Below are 20,075 nucleotides of genomic sequence, written 5' to 3' on the forward strand. Positions count from 1 at the left end.
GCCTTGGATTAGAGGGCATTTTCTCAGAATAAAGGGGAGCCAATTCAAGACTCAGATGAGGAGGAATTTCTTCTCTCAGAGGGTTGAGAATCTTTGGAATTCCTTGCTACTGAGAGCTGTGGGGCAGAGTTCTTTTGTATATTTAAGGTTAAGATAATGAAATTCTTAATCAGTAGAGGAATCGAGGGTTATGGGAAAGGGCAGGAAAGTGGACTCGAGGAATGGCAGATTAGCCATGATCGTGTTGAACAATGGAGCAGGCTTGAGGTGCTGATTGACCTACACTTGTTCCTATTTCTTATTGTCTTATAACCGCCATACTCTTGCATTCAATGCTGTTGCAATTAAACAGAACATTCTGTTCGCTTTCCTAATGACTTGCTGTGTCTGCGTACTAACCTTCCGCAATTCATGTGCAAGGACATCTAAATCACTCTCTGCATCTCAGAGCCCTGCAAGCTCTCACTGTTTAGATAATATGCTTTTCATTCTGTCTGTGAAAATGGACAATTTTACATATTCGCACATTATATTCCATTTTTGTCCGCTCGCTTAACCTGTCTATATCCCTTTTGTCCTCTTCATAACTCAATGGCCTGCCTATCTTGGTTCATCAACAAATTTAGCTATCATACCTTTTGGTGTGTTTACCCACATCATTTATATAAATTCTAAAGAGTTGAGGCCCCAACACTGATCCCTGTGGCACACCACTGCCAGGCTGGAAAAAGGTCCCGTTTATTTCTGCTTTCTTCCTCCCATAAGCCAGCTCACCACCTATCCCATGCTAATATGTTATCTCTAACATTTATTTTCTGCAATAACTTTTGATGTGGCACCTGATCGAATACCTTCTGGGGAAATCTAAGTACAGTACATATGCTGGTTTTACTTTACCCACAGCACAAGTTACTTCAAAAAAACTGAAATGAATTAGTTAAATGTTAGTTATGATTTCCCTTTAACAAAACCCTGTTGACTCTGACTGATTACCTTTAACTTATCCCCAAGTGCCCTATTGTAATGTCCTTAATAAGAGCTTCTAATATTTTTTCTGTGGCAGACATTAAGCTAGCTAGTATGTAGTTTCCTGCTTTCTGCTTCCCGCCGTTCTGAATAAAGGAGTTACAAAATGTATTTTCCAATCTAAAGGAACTTTCCTGGAACCTCTGGAAAATTAAAGCCAATGCATTAACTATTTCACTAGCTACTTCTTTTAAGAATCTACAATGAATTAAGTAAAGGATCCAGGAATTGTCAACTATTAGTTCCAACAATTTACTCAGTATAGCTTCCCTGGTGATTTTCTTGAGTTCCTTCCTCCTTTTTAATTTCTGATGTACAGTTATTTTTGGAATGTTACTCATATCCTTTCTAGTGAAGACTGAAACAAAATATCTGTTCAATATGACTGCCATCTCTTTATTCTCCATTGCTGATTCCTGAGACTCATTTTCTATTGGACTGACAGTTACATTGTAAACTCTTCTTTAAACATTTCTGAAGAAACATTTCCTATATTTTTATTAATTTTTGACCATCTTTCTCCTATACTCTGATTTTTCCATCCTAATTAAACTTTGAGTAATTTTTTGCTTTCTTTATGTTCTGTCCAAGCTTTTGACGTGTCACCTATCTTTGCACAGTCATATGTCTTTTCTTTGAGTTTGATACTCTATTTGACTTTTTTTAGTTAATCACAGTTGGTGGGTCCAACTCTTAGAATTTTTCTTATTTGTTGGACAGTCTCTATTGGCGCTTTCTGGAATATACCCTTGAATGTTTTCCAGTATATCTGTATTCACCGATCTCTTAATCTAAATTGCCAGTTTACTTTCAATAACTCTGCTTTAATGCTATCGTAATTGCCTTTGTTTAAATTCAAAGTATTACCCTAGGAACCCACACTTCTATCCATAAACTGCATGTGAAATTCAGTTATTTCATGGTTGCTGCTACTCGGGTGGTCTCACTATGGGGTCAGTAACTAATTCTATCTTGTTGGACAAAACTAGTTTTTGTTGACTGTTCTCAAAACTGCAGGATTTGGGTAAAGGTGTGTACTGGTTTGAACTCTGGGTTTTTAAAATAATCTGAAATCAATTATTCTCTAAACAGATGGAGGCCAAGTTCTGCATGAAACAGAAGAATTTTTACTATACAAGCGTTAAATGAAGCAAATGCTCAATACTAGTTTAGATAGTCATCTATATTCTAATACTCAGAAACAATGCAAGTCAACATGACTGTAAGCAAATTGTCTGTTACAGACTATGAATTACTTATTAAATGACAGATACAACTAAGGCATATTATAAATTGGCTGTGCATTTAGTCTGTAGGTTATCAATATCCGCCACATAATTCTTTCAAACATTCTGTCTTCGTCACAAAGAATTTCAGCTGCTCTCTGTTAACATCAAACCTGACCCCAGGTTAAAAGCAGTGCACAATCAACCTGAATTTCATGCATAGTAGGAACTGCAGATGCTGGAGAATCTGAGATAACAAGCTATAGGGCTGGGTGAACATTGCAGGCCAAGCAGCATCAGAGGAGCAGGAAGGCTGACATTTTCTGAAGAAGGGTCTAGGCCTGAAATGTCAGCCTTCCCGCTTCTCTGATGCTGCTTGGCCTGCAATGTTCACCCAGCTCTACATCTTGTTATCTCTGAATTTCATACCTACAGTTCATCACCAAAAATGGCACAGGTCTGCAGAACTTGCTTAATTATGTCTGCATGACATGGATCCAGCAATGTTAATTTCTTGTAACAGAAAGAGTTGTAGCAGCTATGTTTCTTTATCCTCAGCTTTTGGGTTTACTTGCCGGAGATTGTACTGCATTACTGGACACATTTGTTTCAACTGAACTTGAATTAATCTATGTCCTATTTTATGCTTAGTACCAGATTCAGTCTCCTGAGAAGTTTTAACTTCCTTCAAAATTGCAAGTGTCTGTTTCCTCATCTGTCCCTTTTTGCTTCAAAGTCAGAAGCCACACGATACCAGGTTCTAGGCCAACAGGCTTAATTTGAAATCACAAGCTTTTGGAGGACTGTTCGTCCATTAGGTGAAGTCACCTGATGAAGGAGCAATCCTCTTGAAATGTTCAGTCTTTTAGTGGGGTTTTACTTGTATTAATTGTTCCCTACTTAATTGTGATTTCAAATAAACCTGTTGGATTATAACCTGGTGTCGTGTGACTTCTCACTTTGTCTACCCCAGTTTAACACCGGCTCTTCCACATCATGGCTACCCTTTCGGTTCCTCATTTCAGTTAGGGTCAGTTTCTAAAAACAGACACGAGTCTCGAAACTAAAGATTCCATCACAGCACCTGCAGACAGAGAGATATCAGGTGTACTGAAGCGACCTGCATGGACTTCTTGATAGTTTGGAAATTCTTCAATAATAATGTGCTTGTGTTTTGTTAAAGTCAGCTCCCTGAAAATGAACAGTGCTTTCCAATCTTTTTTCAACACGTACTATCTTCAAACCTGTCACTCTGCATTCTTCAGGTCTTACAGTAGGAATTGAGCTCAAAGAGTAGATTGACACTCTACATGATAATTACTGATGGATTGCTGTACTTTCAGGGATGGTGTTCAGCCAAAGATTCCCTCTGGCCCTTCAGATGCACGTAGACATGTGGATAACACTACATAGAAAAAATATCCAGTTATTGTTCCCCCAACAAATGAGTTATCCAGCATTATACACTGTGCTGATTGTGACATTGTGCAGTGAGCAAATTGTCCGTCACATTTCTTGCATTACTACGATGATTAAACTTAAAAAGTGATGTCTATCGTGGAGACTTGGTAGTGACTCTAGTTTGAGGCTATTGGTGTTGGTTTGGGTCTGACATGCTCTAGAGAGGTGTGTCATAATACATTTGAACAAGTTGAATAAAAAAATCTCAAATTTTAAAAAGTAATTATTGCTTTTTAAGTGCTTTGGGAGTGTATGATTATAAAAGCCTTGTAGATGTTCCTACGTGCCAAGGAGTGCAACATTAAGAAGGCAGTCTGCCACCACGTTCTCCAGGACAGTTAGCGATTGGCCGATGAATGCAGAGCTTGCAGGTGGTGCCCAACTCCCACAAACGAAATGTCATTTTTCTTAGCCTCCATTTAGCATGTGAACTAAGCAGCACCAGAGGGCAACCGATGGGACTAAAAGTTTCATTTGCTCTCCACTTTCATTTACAATAGGGTATACAGTTGCTTCTTTTAAATCTACTTCACATTGACACTCAGTGAAGGATGTTTTATAGATTAGCCTCTTGAAATGTTCAGTCTGTGAGTGGGGTTTCACTTGTGTTAATAGTTCTCTACTTAATTGCTCAACTGATCCCAGTTTTAAGTAGCTGAGGCATATGGAATCAGGGGCAGTATAAATAGAGGCATGAAAACAAGGAAATTGTGATGAACCTTTCTTCACATACTATTGATTGATTCATTCTCACATTGGAGATTTGTGTCCAGTTCTGGGCACTAGACAGTAGGAAGGATGCAGAGGTATTTGGGAGGATGGTTTTGGGGATGAAAGACAAATTACATGGATGGGTTGGAAAAACCATTTTGTTCTCCTTAAAAATAGAAGGACAGGAGAAGATTTCATGGCAGTGTTCAAAATTATGAATACAGATAGAATCTCTTCCTATACACCTGCATTCCGCATGCAGATGGCCTCAAGGCCCTCCGCTTCTTCCTGTCCCGCAAGCCCGACCAGTCCCCCTCCACCAACACCCTCATCCGCCTAGCCGAACTCGTCCTCACCCTCAACAAGTTCTCTTTTGACTCCTCCCACTTCCTACAGACTAAGGGGGTGGCCATGGGCACCCGCATGGGCCCCAGCTATGCCTGCCTCTTTGTAGGTTACGTGGAACAGTCCCTCTTCCGCACCTACACAGGCCCCAAACCCCACCTCTTCCTCCGGTGCATTGATGACTGTATCGGCGCCGCCTCTTGCTCCCCAGAGGAGCTCGAACAGTTCATCCACTTCACCAACACCTTCCACCCCAACCTTCAGTTCACCTGGGCCATCTCCAGCACATCCCTCACCTTCCTGGACCCCTCAGTCTCCATCTCAGGCAACCAGCTTGTAACTGATGTCCATTTCAAGCCCACCGACTCCCACAGCTACCTAGAATACACCTCCTCCCACCCACCCTCCTGAAAAAATTCTATCCCCTATTCCCAATTCCTCCGCCTCCGCCGCATCTGCTCCCACGTTAAGACATTCCACTCCCGCACATCGCAGATGTCCAAGTTCTTCAAGGACCGCAACTTTCCCCCCACAGTGATCGAGAACGCCCTTGACCGCGTCTCCCGTATTTCCCGCAACACATCCCTCACACCCCGCTCCCGCCACAACCGCCCAAAGAGGATCCCCCTCGTTCTCACACACCACCCTACCAACCTCCGGATACAACGCATCATCCTCCGACACTTCCGCCATTTACAATCCGACCCCACCACCCAAGACATTTTTCCATCCCCACCCCTGTCTGCTTTCCGGAGAGACAACTCTCTCCGTGACTCCCTTGTTTGCTCCACACTGCCCTCCAACCCCACCACACCCGGCACCTTCCCCTGCAACCGCAGGAAATGCTACACTTGCCCCCACACCTCCTCCCTCACCCCTATTCCAGGCCCCAAGATGACATTCCACATTAAGCAGAGGTTCACCTGCACATCTGCCAATGTGGTATACTGCATCCATTGTACCCGGTGTGGCTACCTCTACATTGCGGAAACCAAGCGGAGGCTCGGAGACCGCTTTGCAGAACACCTCCGCTCAGTTCGCAACAAACAACTGCGCCTCCAAGTCGCAAACCATTTCCACTCCCCCTCCCATTCTTTAGATGACATGTCCATCATGGGCCTCCTGCAGTGCCACAATGATGCCACCCGAAGGTTGCAGGAACAGCAACTCATATTCCGCCTGGGAACCCTGCAGCCTAATGGTATCAATGTGGACTTCACCAGTTTCAAAATCTCCTCCCCTTCCTCAACTGCATCCCTAAACCAGCCCAGTTCGTCCCCTCCCCCCACTGCACCACACAACCAGCCCAGCTCTTCCCCCCCCCCCCCCCCCGCACTGCATCCCAAAACCAGTCCAACCTGTCTCTGCCTCCCTAACCTGTTCTTCCTCTCACCCATCCCTTCCTCCCACCCCAAGCCGCACCCCCATCTACCTACTAACCTCATCCCACCTCCTTGACCTGTCCGTATTCCCTGGACTGACCTATCCCCTCCCTCCCTCCCCACCTATACTCTCTCCACCTATCTTCTTTACTCTCCATCTTTGGTCCGCCTTCCCCTCTCTCCCTATTTATTCCAGTTCCCTCTCCCCATCCCCCTCTCTGATGAAGGGTCTAGGCCCGAAACGTCAGCTTTTGTGCTCCTGAGATGCTGCTTGGCCTGCTGTGTTCATCCAGCCTCACATTTTATTATCTTGGAATTCTCCAGCATCTGCAGTTCCCATTATCTCAGAATCTCTTCCTATTGGTCAAAAACTAGTTGACTCTAATTCAAGAACCGAAAGAACTGCAGATACTTTAAATCAGGAACCAAAACAAAGTTGCTGGAAAAGCTCAGCAGGACTGGAGCATCTGTGAAGGAAAAAACAGAGTTAACGTTTCTGGCCCAGTTCTGAGGAAGGGTCACCGGACCTGAAATGTTAACTCTGTTTTCTCCTCCACAGATGCTGCTAGATCTGCTGAGCTTTTCCAGCAACTTTGTCAACTCCAATTCAAAGCAGTTAGCAAAAGAACCGAAGTGGCGCTCTTACACAATCTGCAGTTATGCTCTGGAATTGTGGCTTTCAAAAGGAATTACTTTATTATTTAAAGGGAAAATATGCAGACTACAATAAACACAGGAGTGGGGCTAACTGGACAGCTCTTGCAGAGAGTCAGCACTGGCAGAGCAGGTGAAATGGCCTGCTTCAGTGCTGTTGCCATTCTGTGATTGTATGAAAAGATGACTCCTGTTTGTTAAGATGAAAAATACTGTGGAAATCTGAAATAATGCTTCAAGATGCTGTAAAAACTGCACAATGGTGGTAGCATCTGTAGGGAGAGCGAACTGGGCTCCGAAAAAGATCATGCTGGTCTCAACATTAACTCTTTCAATATCTGCAGATGCTGTCAGACCTGCACAGTTTATCTAGCATTTTCACTTTTTGCTACGCAGTTCATTTGCAGTTAAGTCTTTTCATGCTTTTGATGTGAAAATGTAATGAGACAATATATAAATGCAAGTTCTTAAAATTAAACTCAAGATATTTAAATGTTGTGGCCTATTTTATGGAAATGTTTTAGTGTGTAATCATATGAATCTGTAAAATAGCAATTTTTTAAAAACTGTGTCCCTACATTACTACCATTTTCTCATACTAATTTAGACTGAATTGCTTTGCCTAATGATTTACTTGACAGTGGCCGATTTGATACTGAATAACATGGCATTATGTACCAACAGCACCCAGCAAATAGCAATGTAGTATTGTTTGAAGAGGGAAATTTGATCTCTTGAGTTTGTAACATGGATCTTTATTCAAACACACAGTCAAGGCAGAGTTCAGTATCTCTATTTAATGCTTGATAGTGAAATCAGCGTGCAGTACTGTATAGCAATGCTGTCCTAATCTATGAAGTTGGAGTCAGAGTCATAAGGCATGAAAACAGGCCCTTCAGCCCAACTCATCCATGCCAACCAGGTTTCCTTAACTGAGCTAGTCCCATTTGCCTGTGTTTGGCCCATATCTCTCTCAACTCTTCCTATGCATACATCTATCCAAAAGTCTTTTAAGTATTGTAATTATATCTGCCTCTACCACTTCGTCTGGCAGCACATTCCATAAACGCACCACTGTCTGTGAGAAAAAGTTGCCCTTCAGGTCCTTTTCAAATCTTTCCCCTCTTTCCCTAAATATATGCCATCTTTTGAGATCCCCTATCCTGTGGAAAAGACCTTGGCTATTCACCTTATCTGTGCCTCTCATGATTTTATAAACCTCTATAAGGTCACCCCTCAGATTTTTATTCTTCGGGGAAAAAGTCCCAGCCTATTCAGCCTGCTCTTATAACTCAAACCTTCCAGTTTTCGGAACGCTCTTGTAAATCTTTTTGGCACTCTTTCCAGCTTAATAACATGCTTTCTATAGCAGGGCAACCAGAATTGTATGCAGTGCTCCAAATGTGGCCTTACCAATTCTTGTATCACCATAACATGACATCCTAATGCTTGCACTCGGTGCCCTGACCAATGAAGACTATTACATCTGTAATTTTGGTAATGAACAGATTTGACTTTTGTTCTACATCATATTTTTACAAAAACTTTATCAAACAGGTTTTTCAGATCCACATTAACTCAGTGTTTTTGGGGTGCATGTTATCATCTCACATACACAGGACACATAGAGTCCCTACAGTGTGGAAACAGGCCCTTCAGCCCAACAAGTCCACATCAACTGTCAGACACCCATTAATCTACACATCTCTGAACGCTATGGGCAATTTTGCATGGCTGATCCACCTAGCCTGCTCATCTTTGGACTGCGGAAAGAAACCAGAGCACCCAGAGGAAATGTACGCCGACAGGGAGAATGTGCAAACTCCACACAGAAGCCGCCCAAGGGTGGAATCGAACCCAGGTGCCTGGTGCTGTGAGGTAGCAGTGGTTACCACTGAGCCACCGTGCCACCCATCCTTGTGGTCTTTTGTGAATTGAAGTAATTACCAAATACTTTAAAAACCAAAACAATTGCAGATGTTAGCAATCAGAAACAGTAGCGGAAATTGCTGGAAAAGCTCAGCAGGTTTGGCTGCATCTGTGGAGAGAGATCAGTCTTAACATTTCAGGTCCAGTGACTCTTCCTCAGAACCTAGTTGAGTTTTTCCAGCAATTTCTGTTACTGTTTGTGGGAAAATATTTAAAATATATTAGGACATTTTAAAAAAAAAACTTTGAAATAAAAAGAAAATGGAAGAGCTTAATTGGAATTATGTAAGATTAAGTCAATACTTGAAAAATTAAGACAATGGTTTTTCAATTGTGTGCCTTTCTTGGGGCTGAAGGCTGAGATTAAAATTGTGAAAATAAAGCGAAAAAGGTTTAATATACTGAGTGACTTACTAAGAGGTTTGCTTTGCTTAATGTTTTAGAGTCTTCATTTTTAAATCCTGAAGATACAGACTGTGTCCCAAGTGGGGCTCCACCATGTGAGCCAGTGCTGGCCCTCGATACAGAGAAAATTCTGGTACATTATCCTGTTCCTCTTTAAATAAAGTACATGGGTACAGTAAATACCTTGATTTATGAATGCACTTTCATTTTATTATTTTGACACAAATATCACTTCAATGCTAGATTAAATGCCAGCCAAATTTGTGAAGCATATTAATTATTTTGTACCTGGTATTTTAAACCTGCAATTTACAATAGTTTGAGTTATAAAGCACCCACTAAAAAGAATTGAATCAACTGGACCAGTTTCAGTCTGAAAACCTGTTCATTTTATGACTAACTCTATATTTGGTTGCAGTTTTTAAAATTCAAATTATGAGGAAATAGTTTTTTTTTCTAACTATGTGTGGTGTTGAGTACAGCAAGTGTCAGAATTATTCAGACTTTTATTTATAGCTTTTTTTACATTCTAAAAATTGGATATTTCAGGGACCAAGCATTATTAATTCTGGGTTATATTTTAAGGAGTTAAGTATTTTCACGGTAAATATCATGGTGTGGTTGCAATGTGGAAGGACACCGTTGGGCACATTCTGCCTTGACCAGCTCTCTATAAGACTAATTCAACCAATGCTTTCCTTGTCAGCTTTCTACAGTCCTGCATTTTGTCCTTTTTAGATTTTATCCAATTCTTTTTGAAAACTATGTTTGAACCTATTTCCACAACATTCTCAGGCAGTGCATTCCATGTGAGAGCTTTCCCTGCATTAAAAACAATTTTCCTCATGTGGCAATTGCTTCTTTTACCAAACATCTTAAGTAAATGTCCTCTCAATATTTCCACCAGTGGGTACAATGTACATATCTGGTCTGTCCAGAGTCCTTATAACTTTGCGTATATATCAAATCTCTTTTCAGCCTTCTCCAAAGAAAACTACCCAGCTTCTGTAATCTATTGTGCAAGTGAAAATCCTCACCTCATCTGCAAATACATCACTAGGCCCATCCGCCCTGCCATTCATTTGAAAATTATATGTTTTTGTGTATTGTCTTTCCCTATTTTTCTTTCTAAAGTGGATCATTGGACGCTTGCCTGACCATTGCTGAAACTTGCCAAGTCCTTTTGAAGGTCTACACTACTTTCCTCACAGTACACAATACTTCCAAGTTTTATCATCAGTAAATTTTGAAATTGTACCTTGCACATCAAGAGAAGCAGGGAATTTCAGTTTAAGTCTTTTTCCAGTCCAAGTAGCAGCCATTGATTCTTGCTGTTACCTGTCATTTAACTAATTTTATGTCTATTTTGCTGCTGTCCCTTTTACTTCACGAGGTCACAAAGTTGCTAGAGTTTTTTGAGGTAGAAGTGGAAGTATTGGAGAGTAGTGCAGTTCATTGTGTGATACCCAAATATTTCAGTACAGAAAGTCTTCCAGAAATGTAATAGTTTCCAACTGAACACAAACAGGCATGTTTTAACAAATGGTTAAAACTTCTTTGCTAAAGAAGGTCCTTTGGGTTAATTGAGTTACAAAGGAATAAATTAGAAATCCACCTCTAAACTACCCATGTTTGACTGACAATGCAAACCAGTGAGGAGCTCCTTCTGGCCTTTACAGTTCAGTTGAAGAGAGTTTGCTCACTCACTCTCCTTAGCTTTACCACTGGCTGGGAAGAATGGGAAACTATTGTGAGAGAAGACTTACGATTCTTTCATTCATTTTGTAGGTTGTGTTTTGCAAGGAGCTCCAGAATTTTAAAAAAAATTCCAACAGCTTATTTAGAATTATCAACAGAAATTGGGGGGGAAAAAAATAATCAAACCCATTACATTGTAAACAGAGGTTGATTTATACATGAGGGAAGGAGTGTTCAACAGGATTTCATCATAAATGCCCTCAGTTAGACTACATTTGAATTTTTATCAAAGCAAACAAATATAAGATTCTGCCATGTAAGCAAGGCATCTGCATTACATTCTTTGAAGATAATTGATAGAGTTGGGCAGAAATTGCTCCTTAATTTATGGAAATAATTTACAGTTAAAACATATTTTTACAGATTGTTGGTTTACTGTCTTTGCATCATTGCAATGTGTTTCTCAATTTCAGAGTCAAGCTAAAGTATTAACTGAACAAAAGAGATTCCCTTTTTCGAGTATTGATGAGAATACAAATGAAGAATTGGGTATGTGTTAGTTTGTTGGCTGTGTCAATAGCTTTTAATTTGGATCAAGTCGAGGAAAAGACATTATATTTTCAAAACAAGAATTGTATCACTTAGGCTTGTCCTGTTTCCTACTGTAGTAACAATTGTAGGACCTGCTCCAGAGCTGACTGTTGAAAGATGCAAGAGCAGACATTATCTTCCATTGGCTCCTGCCACCTGTGAGAAGTACCAAGAAAGTCTCGCTAACCTAATCTGTTCTAATTGTTGTCAAATCAACTTGTTTGAACATTTTGTGATACACTTTGAGGCAGGTGGGACTTGAACCTGAACCCCTGGACTCAAGGTAGGGACAATCCTACTGCACTGCAAGATCCCCTAATCTATTTTGTCGAAACAGTTCTTGGATGTTGCCTTAGATGCTTTCTAATCAACTTGTTCGGTGTGCTTTATTACACACTTCTGGAACAAGTGCAACTTGAACCCAGGCCACCTACCTCAGATGGGGACACTACCACCATGCCACAAAAGCCCACTTTGGATGCTGCATTACTTTTTAAGAAATAAGTTGATCATATTAAATAGTGGGAAAATGTATTTATAAATTTTGTTAATCAGTTTGTTCAGACACACCTTTGGAGCAAATAGGACTTGAACGCAGGCCTCCTGGTTCAGAGGTAGAGACACTACCACTATGCTACAAAGACAGTGGCCCCACTTGGGTTCGGCTGTGCTACAGTTGTTCGATGTTGGTTATCTGTGTTGCATTTGGATGTTGATGGTAAAAAGTTGCAGAAACCCATGACACTATTAGAAAGAAAATGTAGTCTTGCAATGTAACATCTTTCTTTGCTCACTTCTACCTCTGTAATCTCTTGAAGGATAGCTCCATCGATGTGTCACTTTTTAAATTTTTCTCAAATGGCCATCACTAATGTTTGAACCCTCAACAGTTAGCCTATCTAGTTGAGCTATTTGGAGCACGAAATGTAATTATTACTCACCTCGTATCCACATCCTTGTTGAGATCATTAGATAGTGAACAAGAAGGATTGTTCCTGCCTTAACTTGGCAACCAGAATCAAGATTGTTCCTGTAGATCAGCCCTCTGCATGGGGAAGGAAGTAAATCTTGGACTTGTGTGTATTGCATTCAACTGACGAGTGTTGCCATTAATGGCTTTATAGGTCTGACAGACACAAAAGGAGTTCAGAATTTTATCAGAGATAATGGGAACTGCAGATGCTGGAGAATCCAAGATAATAAAACGTGAGGCTGGATGAACACAGCAGGCCAAGCAGCATCTCAGGAGCACAAAAGCTGACGTTTCGGGCCTAGACTCTTCATCAGAGAGGGGGATGGGATGAGGGTTCTGGAGTAAATAGGGAGAGAGGGGGGGGTGGACTGAAGATGGAGAGAAAAGAAGATAGGTGGAGAGGAACGTATAGGTGGGGAGGGAGGGAGGGGATAGGTCAGTCCAGGGAAGACGGACAGGTCAAGGAGGTGGGATGAGGTTAGTAGGTAGGGGATGGAGGTGCGGCTCTGGGTGGGAGGAAAGGATGGGTGAAAGGAAGAACAGGTTAGGGAGACAGAGACAGGCTGGGCTGGTAATTTGAATCAGTGGGGGGAGGGGAAGAGCTGGGCTGGTTTTGGGATGCGGTGGGGGAAGTGGAGATTTTGAAGCTGGTGAAGTCCACATTGATACCATTGGGCTGCAGGGTTCCCAACTGGAATATGAGTTGCTGTTCCTGCAACCTTCGGGTGGATCATTGTGGCACTGCAGGAGGCCAATGATGGACATGTCATCTAAAGAATGGGAGGGGGAGTGGAAATGGTTCGCGACCCACCTCCTTGACCTGTCCGTCTTCCCTGGACTGACCTATCCCCTCCCTACCTCCCCACCTATATTCTCTCCACCTATCTTCTTTTCTCTCCATCTTCGGTCCGCCTCCCCCTCTCTCCCTATTTATTCCAGAACCCTCACCCCATCCCCCTTTCTGATGAAGGGTCTAGGCCCGAAACGTCAGCTTTTGTGCTCCTGAGATGCTGCTTGGCCTGCTGTGTTCATCCAGCCTCACGTTTTATTATCTTGAGTTCAGAATTTTATTTGTTTTCAATATGTGAATATTAATGACCTTAATGGGAAGTTGTATACCTGTGTTAAGCCCTGTCTCTTCAGAAATTGCTCAACAGCTGAATTTTTAAATTGGTGACTGTGACAGTTGTTAATACTTACTTTTAGTTATTAAGCAAGGTATGTTAAATGCTCCTCCCTTACAGCATTGCATTCAGTAGGCTGGCAATATTAGTATTTAATTTCTTAAAAATGATAAAGATTAAATTAAATAAAATAATATTTATATTTGAAACATAATACATTGGAGTGGAAATAGGCCATTTAGCCCATTGAGTGTGCACCACAATTTAGTAGGATCGTGCCTTATTCCCACAACCCTTGATTCCCTCACTGATTAGAAATCTGTCTATCTCAGCCTTAAATAGTTTTAACGAACCAGCCTCTTAAAGCATTCTGCAGTGAAGTATTCCACAGATTTTTTTTCCCTCCTGAAACAAAAAGTTCCTCCCCATCTCTGTTTAAATAGGCGACTCCTTATTCTGATATTATATCCCCTGGTCCTCTACTATCCCACAAGGGGAAATCACTTTCTGCATTTATTCTGTCAAGTTCTCTGAGCAATTTGTATGTTTCAGTAAGGTTGCCTCATGTTCTTCTGAACTCCAGTGAGTATGCCCCAGCCTACTCAGCTCTTCATCATAAGAATCCTTCCCTAATTAAGATTAATTTAGTGAACCTTTCTTTGGAAATGAACTGCAACATCCCTCAGGTTTTGATTCATTTTTAAGCTAATTCATATTTATGTCTTCTCAGCATTTGGCTATGCCTTAATTGGAAACAACTTGTATGATGAAGCAATTAAACACTTTTCAGTACTGCTACAGGTATGTACATTTTATCAAAATTACAGCAAAACTGCAAAACCGAGCTTTACCCCTCATGTGTATTTGTTTAGTGCCATTTTTTTCTCTCCATAACAGATGTTTGCTCTGTCACTTGTGAATTAAATTCTGAACACATAGAGACTGAGTAATAGAATTTTTAATGCTGAACCAGTATTGAATGTCAAATACATTTTGTATATTTCTTTTTCTAAACTGATTAGCTGGAAAATTAGGGCATAGGCATTGAATGCCTGCCTCTGAGAGGACAAGTGAATTTGTAGATTCACTTTTTAAATATATAATTGATGGTATAATACAATGTAAAATGTAGTGAGCCATAACAGCATAACAAGTGTACCACTGTACAGATGCACATGTGTCTGACATAACTACATTGATGTTACTTGTCTTTCCTTTATTTTGATGCCTGAGAATAGGGAAACCCGGAACTAGTAGGTGCTATCTATGGAAGGGGAATAGCATATGGAAAGAAGGGTCTACAGGTCAGTATTTATTTAGTTCAAATTAAAGTTTGAGGTGTGATTTGAGAGAGTCTGTGATATTTCTATGAATTTATTACAGTCTTTAATTTTTATTTATAATTTATGAATGAGTTTTGTGCAAGTGCAGTAAATTTGCTGGCAAACATAGTTATAAGCTAAGCTATTAATACCACTCCTTGTTTCTTTAAAGATTGATCACCATTTCCCAAGGTGGTCTCAGAAAAGTTAGAGTAAGTGTTTAGGTGGGGAGATTACAGACTGAAATAAAGTGATTGGTTTTTAAGATGTATGACCCAACTCATTTGTGCTGGTGTTTATGCTATATTTCACTTTGGCATCCTCTTATATTTGACTAAATCATTGTCACCATCATTGATTTGCTTCTTCCTCATATGCCTGGCTCATTTCTTCTTTAAATGCTTTTATACCATTCACCTGAATCACGGCCGATGGTAATGAGTTCCAAGTTGTCACCACTCTTGCAAGAAAGAAATTTTTAATGGCTTCCCTATTGGATTTCTTGGTGACTATCTCATATCAAACACATCAAATCGTGCACTTCCCCAATGGAGGAGAGATTGTCTCTGCACCAACTCTGTTAGAACTTCGTAGAATTTTAATGATCTCTATTTTGTCACTCTATAGAACTCTTTAAATGGGGTTTACCGCAGGGTTCAGTGTCGGGGTCACAGCTGTTCACCTTATATATTAATGATCTGGATGAAGGGACTGGGGACATTCTGGTGAAGTTTGCCGATGATACGAAGATAGGTGGACAGGCAGGTAGTACTGAGGAGGTGGGGGAGCTGCAGAAAGATTTAGACAGTTTAGGAGAGTGGTCCAGGAAATGGCTGATGAAATTCAATGTGAGTAAATGTGAGGTTTTACACTTTGGAAAAAAAGAATACAGGCATGGACTATTTTCTAAACGGTGAGAAAATTCGCAAATCAGAAGTGCAAAGGGATCTGGGAGTGTTGGTCCAGGATTCTCTAAAGGTTAACTCGCAGGTAGAGTCCGTAATTAAGAAAGCAAATGTAATGTTGTCGTTTAACTCAAGGGGGTTGGAATATAAAAGCAGCGATGTGCTTCTGAGGCTTTATAAGGCTCTAGTTAGGCCCCTTTTAGAATACTGTGTCCAATTTTGGGCCCCACACCTCAGGAAGGACATACTAGCCCTGGAGCGTGTCCAGCGGAGATTCACATGGATGATCCCTGGAATAGTAGGTTTAACGTATGATGAATGGCTAAGGATCCTGGGATTGTACTCATTAGAGTTTAGAAGGTTGAGGGGAGATCTAATAGAAACTTACAAGATAATGTATGGTTTAGAAGGGGTGGACGCTAGGAAGTTGTTTCTGTTATGTGGAGAGACTAGGACCCGTGGGCACAGCCTTAGAAGTAGAGGGGATAAATTTAACGGAAATGAGACGACATTTCTTCAGCCAGAGAGTGGTGGGCTTGTGGAATTCATTGCCGCAGAGTGCAGTGGAGGCCGGGACGTTGGATACCTTCAAGGCAGAGATCGACAAATTCTTGATCTCAAAAGGAATCAAGGGCTACGGGGAGAGTGCAGGGAAGTGGTGTTGAAATGCCCATCAGCCATGATTTAAATGGCGGAGTGGACTTGATGGGCCGAATGGCCTTACTTCCACTCCTTGGTCTTATGGTCTTATGGGTTAAACCAATGTTTCATACATGATTAGCAGACCTTAGTTATTTTATCATTGCTCTTAAAATGAAACCTAACACTTATGGCCTTATTATCTTGTGGCATGACTTTGTTGTATTTGTACTGTGGTTTGTTTGTTTCCTTCTGCAACAAGACTTTTATAACTTTCAAGCAGCAAGCGACCTGCTTGTTCTTTCTAATAAAATGACTTGCATTGTATTTATCTGTGTTAACTCACTGATATTCAAAATTAAATTTATATTTCAGGATATCAAAAATGCTGAGCTTGCACTCTTTGAGCTGAACAGAGTTATAACTTTGGAACCCAATGCACCTGAGGTATTTGAGCAGAGAGCGGAGGTAAGATTTATTTTGGTTCATTGACTTCATTTATATTTCTGATGACATGTTTGTTGTCATGGAAAGCAATTAGGATGGTTTGTGTGCACATTATGATATTGGTGTCCCTGTTTTTGGCAGATTCTGTCTCCCTTGGGTCGAATTAGTGAAGCTTTGAATGATCTCAGCAGAGCCATTCAGCTGCGCCCATCAGCACGTCTGTACAGACATAGAGGCACCCTGTACTTCATATCTGAGGTGTGTGCATTAATAATAATGCATGCTGTAGTTAGCCATAAATTTTGTACTAAAATAGTGATCTAAGAGCCCAGCCATAAAATTTGCATTTTGTAGGTAGTGCTTGTTATAACACAAGGTTATATTTAAACAATTGTAGCTAAAACTAGTGTTTAAACTTGAATCAAGCAGAAGGGGAGCTCATCAAAATTAAAACAAAATGTTGGAGCATATAGAATAGATAAAACCACATTACTGTTTGAGTCTGCAAAGTGAAGAGTATAAATGACAGTTGACAAAATGAAAGCCGAATTCTTGAGGCAGACAATTCTTTATATGTTTGCTGAAACATTAACAGATCTGTGGACAAGCCAGTTTGGTAAATCATCTGATTTAAGCAGTGAATAAGTAAACCACAGACTGCTGGTGTCCCCACATCTGGTCATGGATCTACGCTAAGTTAACTGCTCTTAGCTGAAAATGTAAGTGGGCATGTTACAAATTGGAATGGTGCCTTAGGTGAATGGAAAATTGGCCAGGTTTGCACTTGTCTTCACTATCTGGCCATCATGACTACAAGTATGTTGGTATAGATCAGGCTTCCTGTAAAGAAATACTGGAAAAACACACTCTCAAGTTTGATGCTTGATAAAATACTGAACGCACAACCAGTAAAAGCGTAACTATAAATCAAAAATGAATTAACGTTTTTGTGAAAGGCAGTGAAGAGAGGGATTTCTATGTGACACTTTGTTCTTGGTTCTTGGACGATGTAAATATCTTTGAAGGCCATAAGCCATAAGAGCAGCAACAAGCCATTTCGCCCATTGATTCTGCTCCACTATTTGATGAAATCGTGGCTGATCTGATCACTTGCGGATCGACTTTTCTGACTTATCTCGTTAATCCTTGATCCCCTTACTGATTAGAAATCTGTTTCTCTCAGCCTTGAATATACTTAGCAATTCAGCCTCTACAGCCCTGTGTAAAGAATTCCACAAATTCACTATTCTCCAAGATATTCCTCCTCATCTCTGTTTTAAATGGGTGGCTTCTTATTTTGAGATTATGTCCTTTGACCCTAGACTGCCCCAGAAGGGGAAACAACCTTTCTGCATCAATTCTGTCAAGTTCTCGAGGCAGCTTTTGTGTTTCATTTGGTCATCTCATTTTTCTGAATGCCACTGAGTATAATAGGTCCAACCTCCTCAATTTCCTCTCGTAAGACTTTCCCTCCATATTGTTTCAACCTTATCTGCGCTGCCTTCAATATCAGCATGTATCTTTCCTTCGAAAAGGAGCCCAAAACTGTTCACAGTATTCCTACTGAATCTGAGATAATGGGAACTGCAGATGCTGGAGAATCGGAGATAACAAAGTGTGGAGCTGGATGAACACAGCAGACCAAGCAGCATCTCAGGACCACAAAAGCTGATGTTTCGAGCCTAGACCCTTCATCAGGAACAAAAAGCTTTTTTTTTCTGATGAAGGGTCTAGGCTCGAAACATCAGTTTTTGTGCTCCTAAGATGCTGCTTGGCCTGCTGTGTTCATCCAGCTCCACACTTTGTTATTTCCAACTGAATCTCATAGTTTGAGAAAGACCTCCCAATCTTTATACCCCATTTCCTTTGAAATAAAAGACTACATTTCATTTCTCTTCTCGAAGACCCTCTGAACTTGTGCGCTAGCCTTTTGTGACTTTTGCATGAGGACTCCCAAATCCCTTCTGTTGCCTTCTGAAATCTTTGTCCATTTAAATAATAGTCAGCTCCTCTGTTCTTTCTGCCAAAGTGCATAATCTCACACTTACCCCACATTATATTCTATCTGCCATGTATTTTTGACTAACTTGCTTAACTTGTTTATATCTCTTTTGTAGACTCTCGATTACCTGCGTTCCCAACTATTTTTGTGTCATCCACACACATGAATATTGTACATTCACTTTTGTCATCAGGGTCACTAATACATATTGCAATTGTGGTCCAGCACTGATCCCTGTAACACTTTATTCATTACAGCTGTCATCTTGAACATGACCCCTTATCGCAACTGTCTTCTGATTATTAGCCAATCCTCTATTCATGCTAATATTATAACTCCAACACCATGGGTTCTTATCATATTAAGTAGCCTAATGTATGATACCTTCTTAAATGCCTTCTGAAAATGTAAATATTTTAAACCACTGCTGACCCCTTAGCTAATATATTTGTCAGGCATGATTTCCCTCTTGTGAAGTCATGTTAACTCTGCTTGATTGTGTTGTGCACTTCTAAATGCTTTGCTTTATATCCTTTATAATAAGCTTTAACATTTCCCCATAACAGGCTTTGAGCTAACTGCAGCCCAATTTCAATCCCACCTGCTCCAGAGGTGTGTAATAACATCTCTTAAAAAGGTTGATTAGAGAACATCTATCTGTTGTCTCCTTCCTTTTTTAACATAAAGTTAATATATTGGTAGTTTTCCAAACTGCGATTTTTCCAGAATGTGAGGATTCTAGTGCATCCATTATCTCTATAGCTCATTCTTTTAATGTCCTCGGATGCATCCCATCAGGTCCTTCGAGGAGCTTTACTAAACTGATTCCTGGAATGTGCAGATTGTCTCATGAGGACAGGTTGGATAGGCTGGCTTTGTTTCCACTGGAGTTTACAAGGGTGAAGGATGACTTGGTTGACGTAGAGGATCCTGAATGGTTCCGACAAAGTGAGCATGGGAAGGATGTTTCCTTATGTCCGTGAGTTCAGGACCAAAGGGTACCACTTTAAAATTAGCAGTCACTGTTTAATGACAGAGAATTTTGGAAGAATTTTTTTTTCCTGAGAGTTATGAACTCTCTACCTCAAAAAGCAGTTGTAGCAAGGGTCCCTGATTATTTTTAGAGCAGAGATAGATCACCCCTTCCTAAGAAGGTGGATCATCACCTCTTAAGAAGGGTGTACATGGGAATTCAAAACACAAACAGATCAGCCATGACCTTGTGAAATGATAGA

At 40.7% G+C, this 20,075-nt stretch overlaps 1 protein-coding gene across 5 annotated transcripts in view; it reads left to right on the forward strand.

The window, feature by feature from the left end:
* The window catches only part of ttc13 (tetratricopeptide repeat domain 13), a 64,554-nt gene that overhangs the window by 7,701 nt on the left and 36,778 nt on the right, over nt 1-20,075 (forward strand). For 2 of the 5 annotated variants that reach the window (XM_048535661.2, XM_048535662.2), the window contains exons 2-7: nt 9,178-9,272; nt 11,311-11,386; nt 14,256-14,326; nt 14,764-14,829; nt 16,767-16,859; nt 16,980-17,096. In XM_048535661.2, coding sequence (XP_048391618.1) covers nt 9,178-9,272; nt 11,311-11,386; nt 14,256-14,326; nt 14,764-14,829; nt 16,767-16,859; nt 16,980-17,096 — 518 coding nt within the window. The remainder of the gene's footprint in view (nt 1-9,177; nt 9,273-11,310; nt 11,387-14,255; nt 14,327-14,763; nt 14,830-16,766; nt 16,860-16,979; nt 17,097-20,075) is intronic. The other 3 variants (XM_048535659.2, XM_048535660.2, XM_048535663.2) reach the window with 2 other exon arrangements.

The sequence above is a fragment of the Stegostoma tigrinum genome, chromosome 9, assembly GCF_030684315.1.
Source record: "Stegostoma tigrinum isolate sSteTig4 chromosome 9, sSteTig4.hap1, whole genome shotgun sequence".
Taxonomy (NCBI): Eukaryota; Metazoa; Chordata; class Chondrichthyes; order Orectolobiformes; family Stegostomatidae; genus Stegostoma; species Stegostoma tigrinum.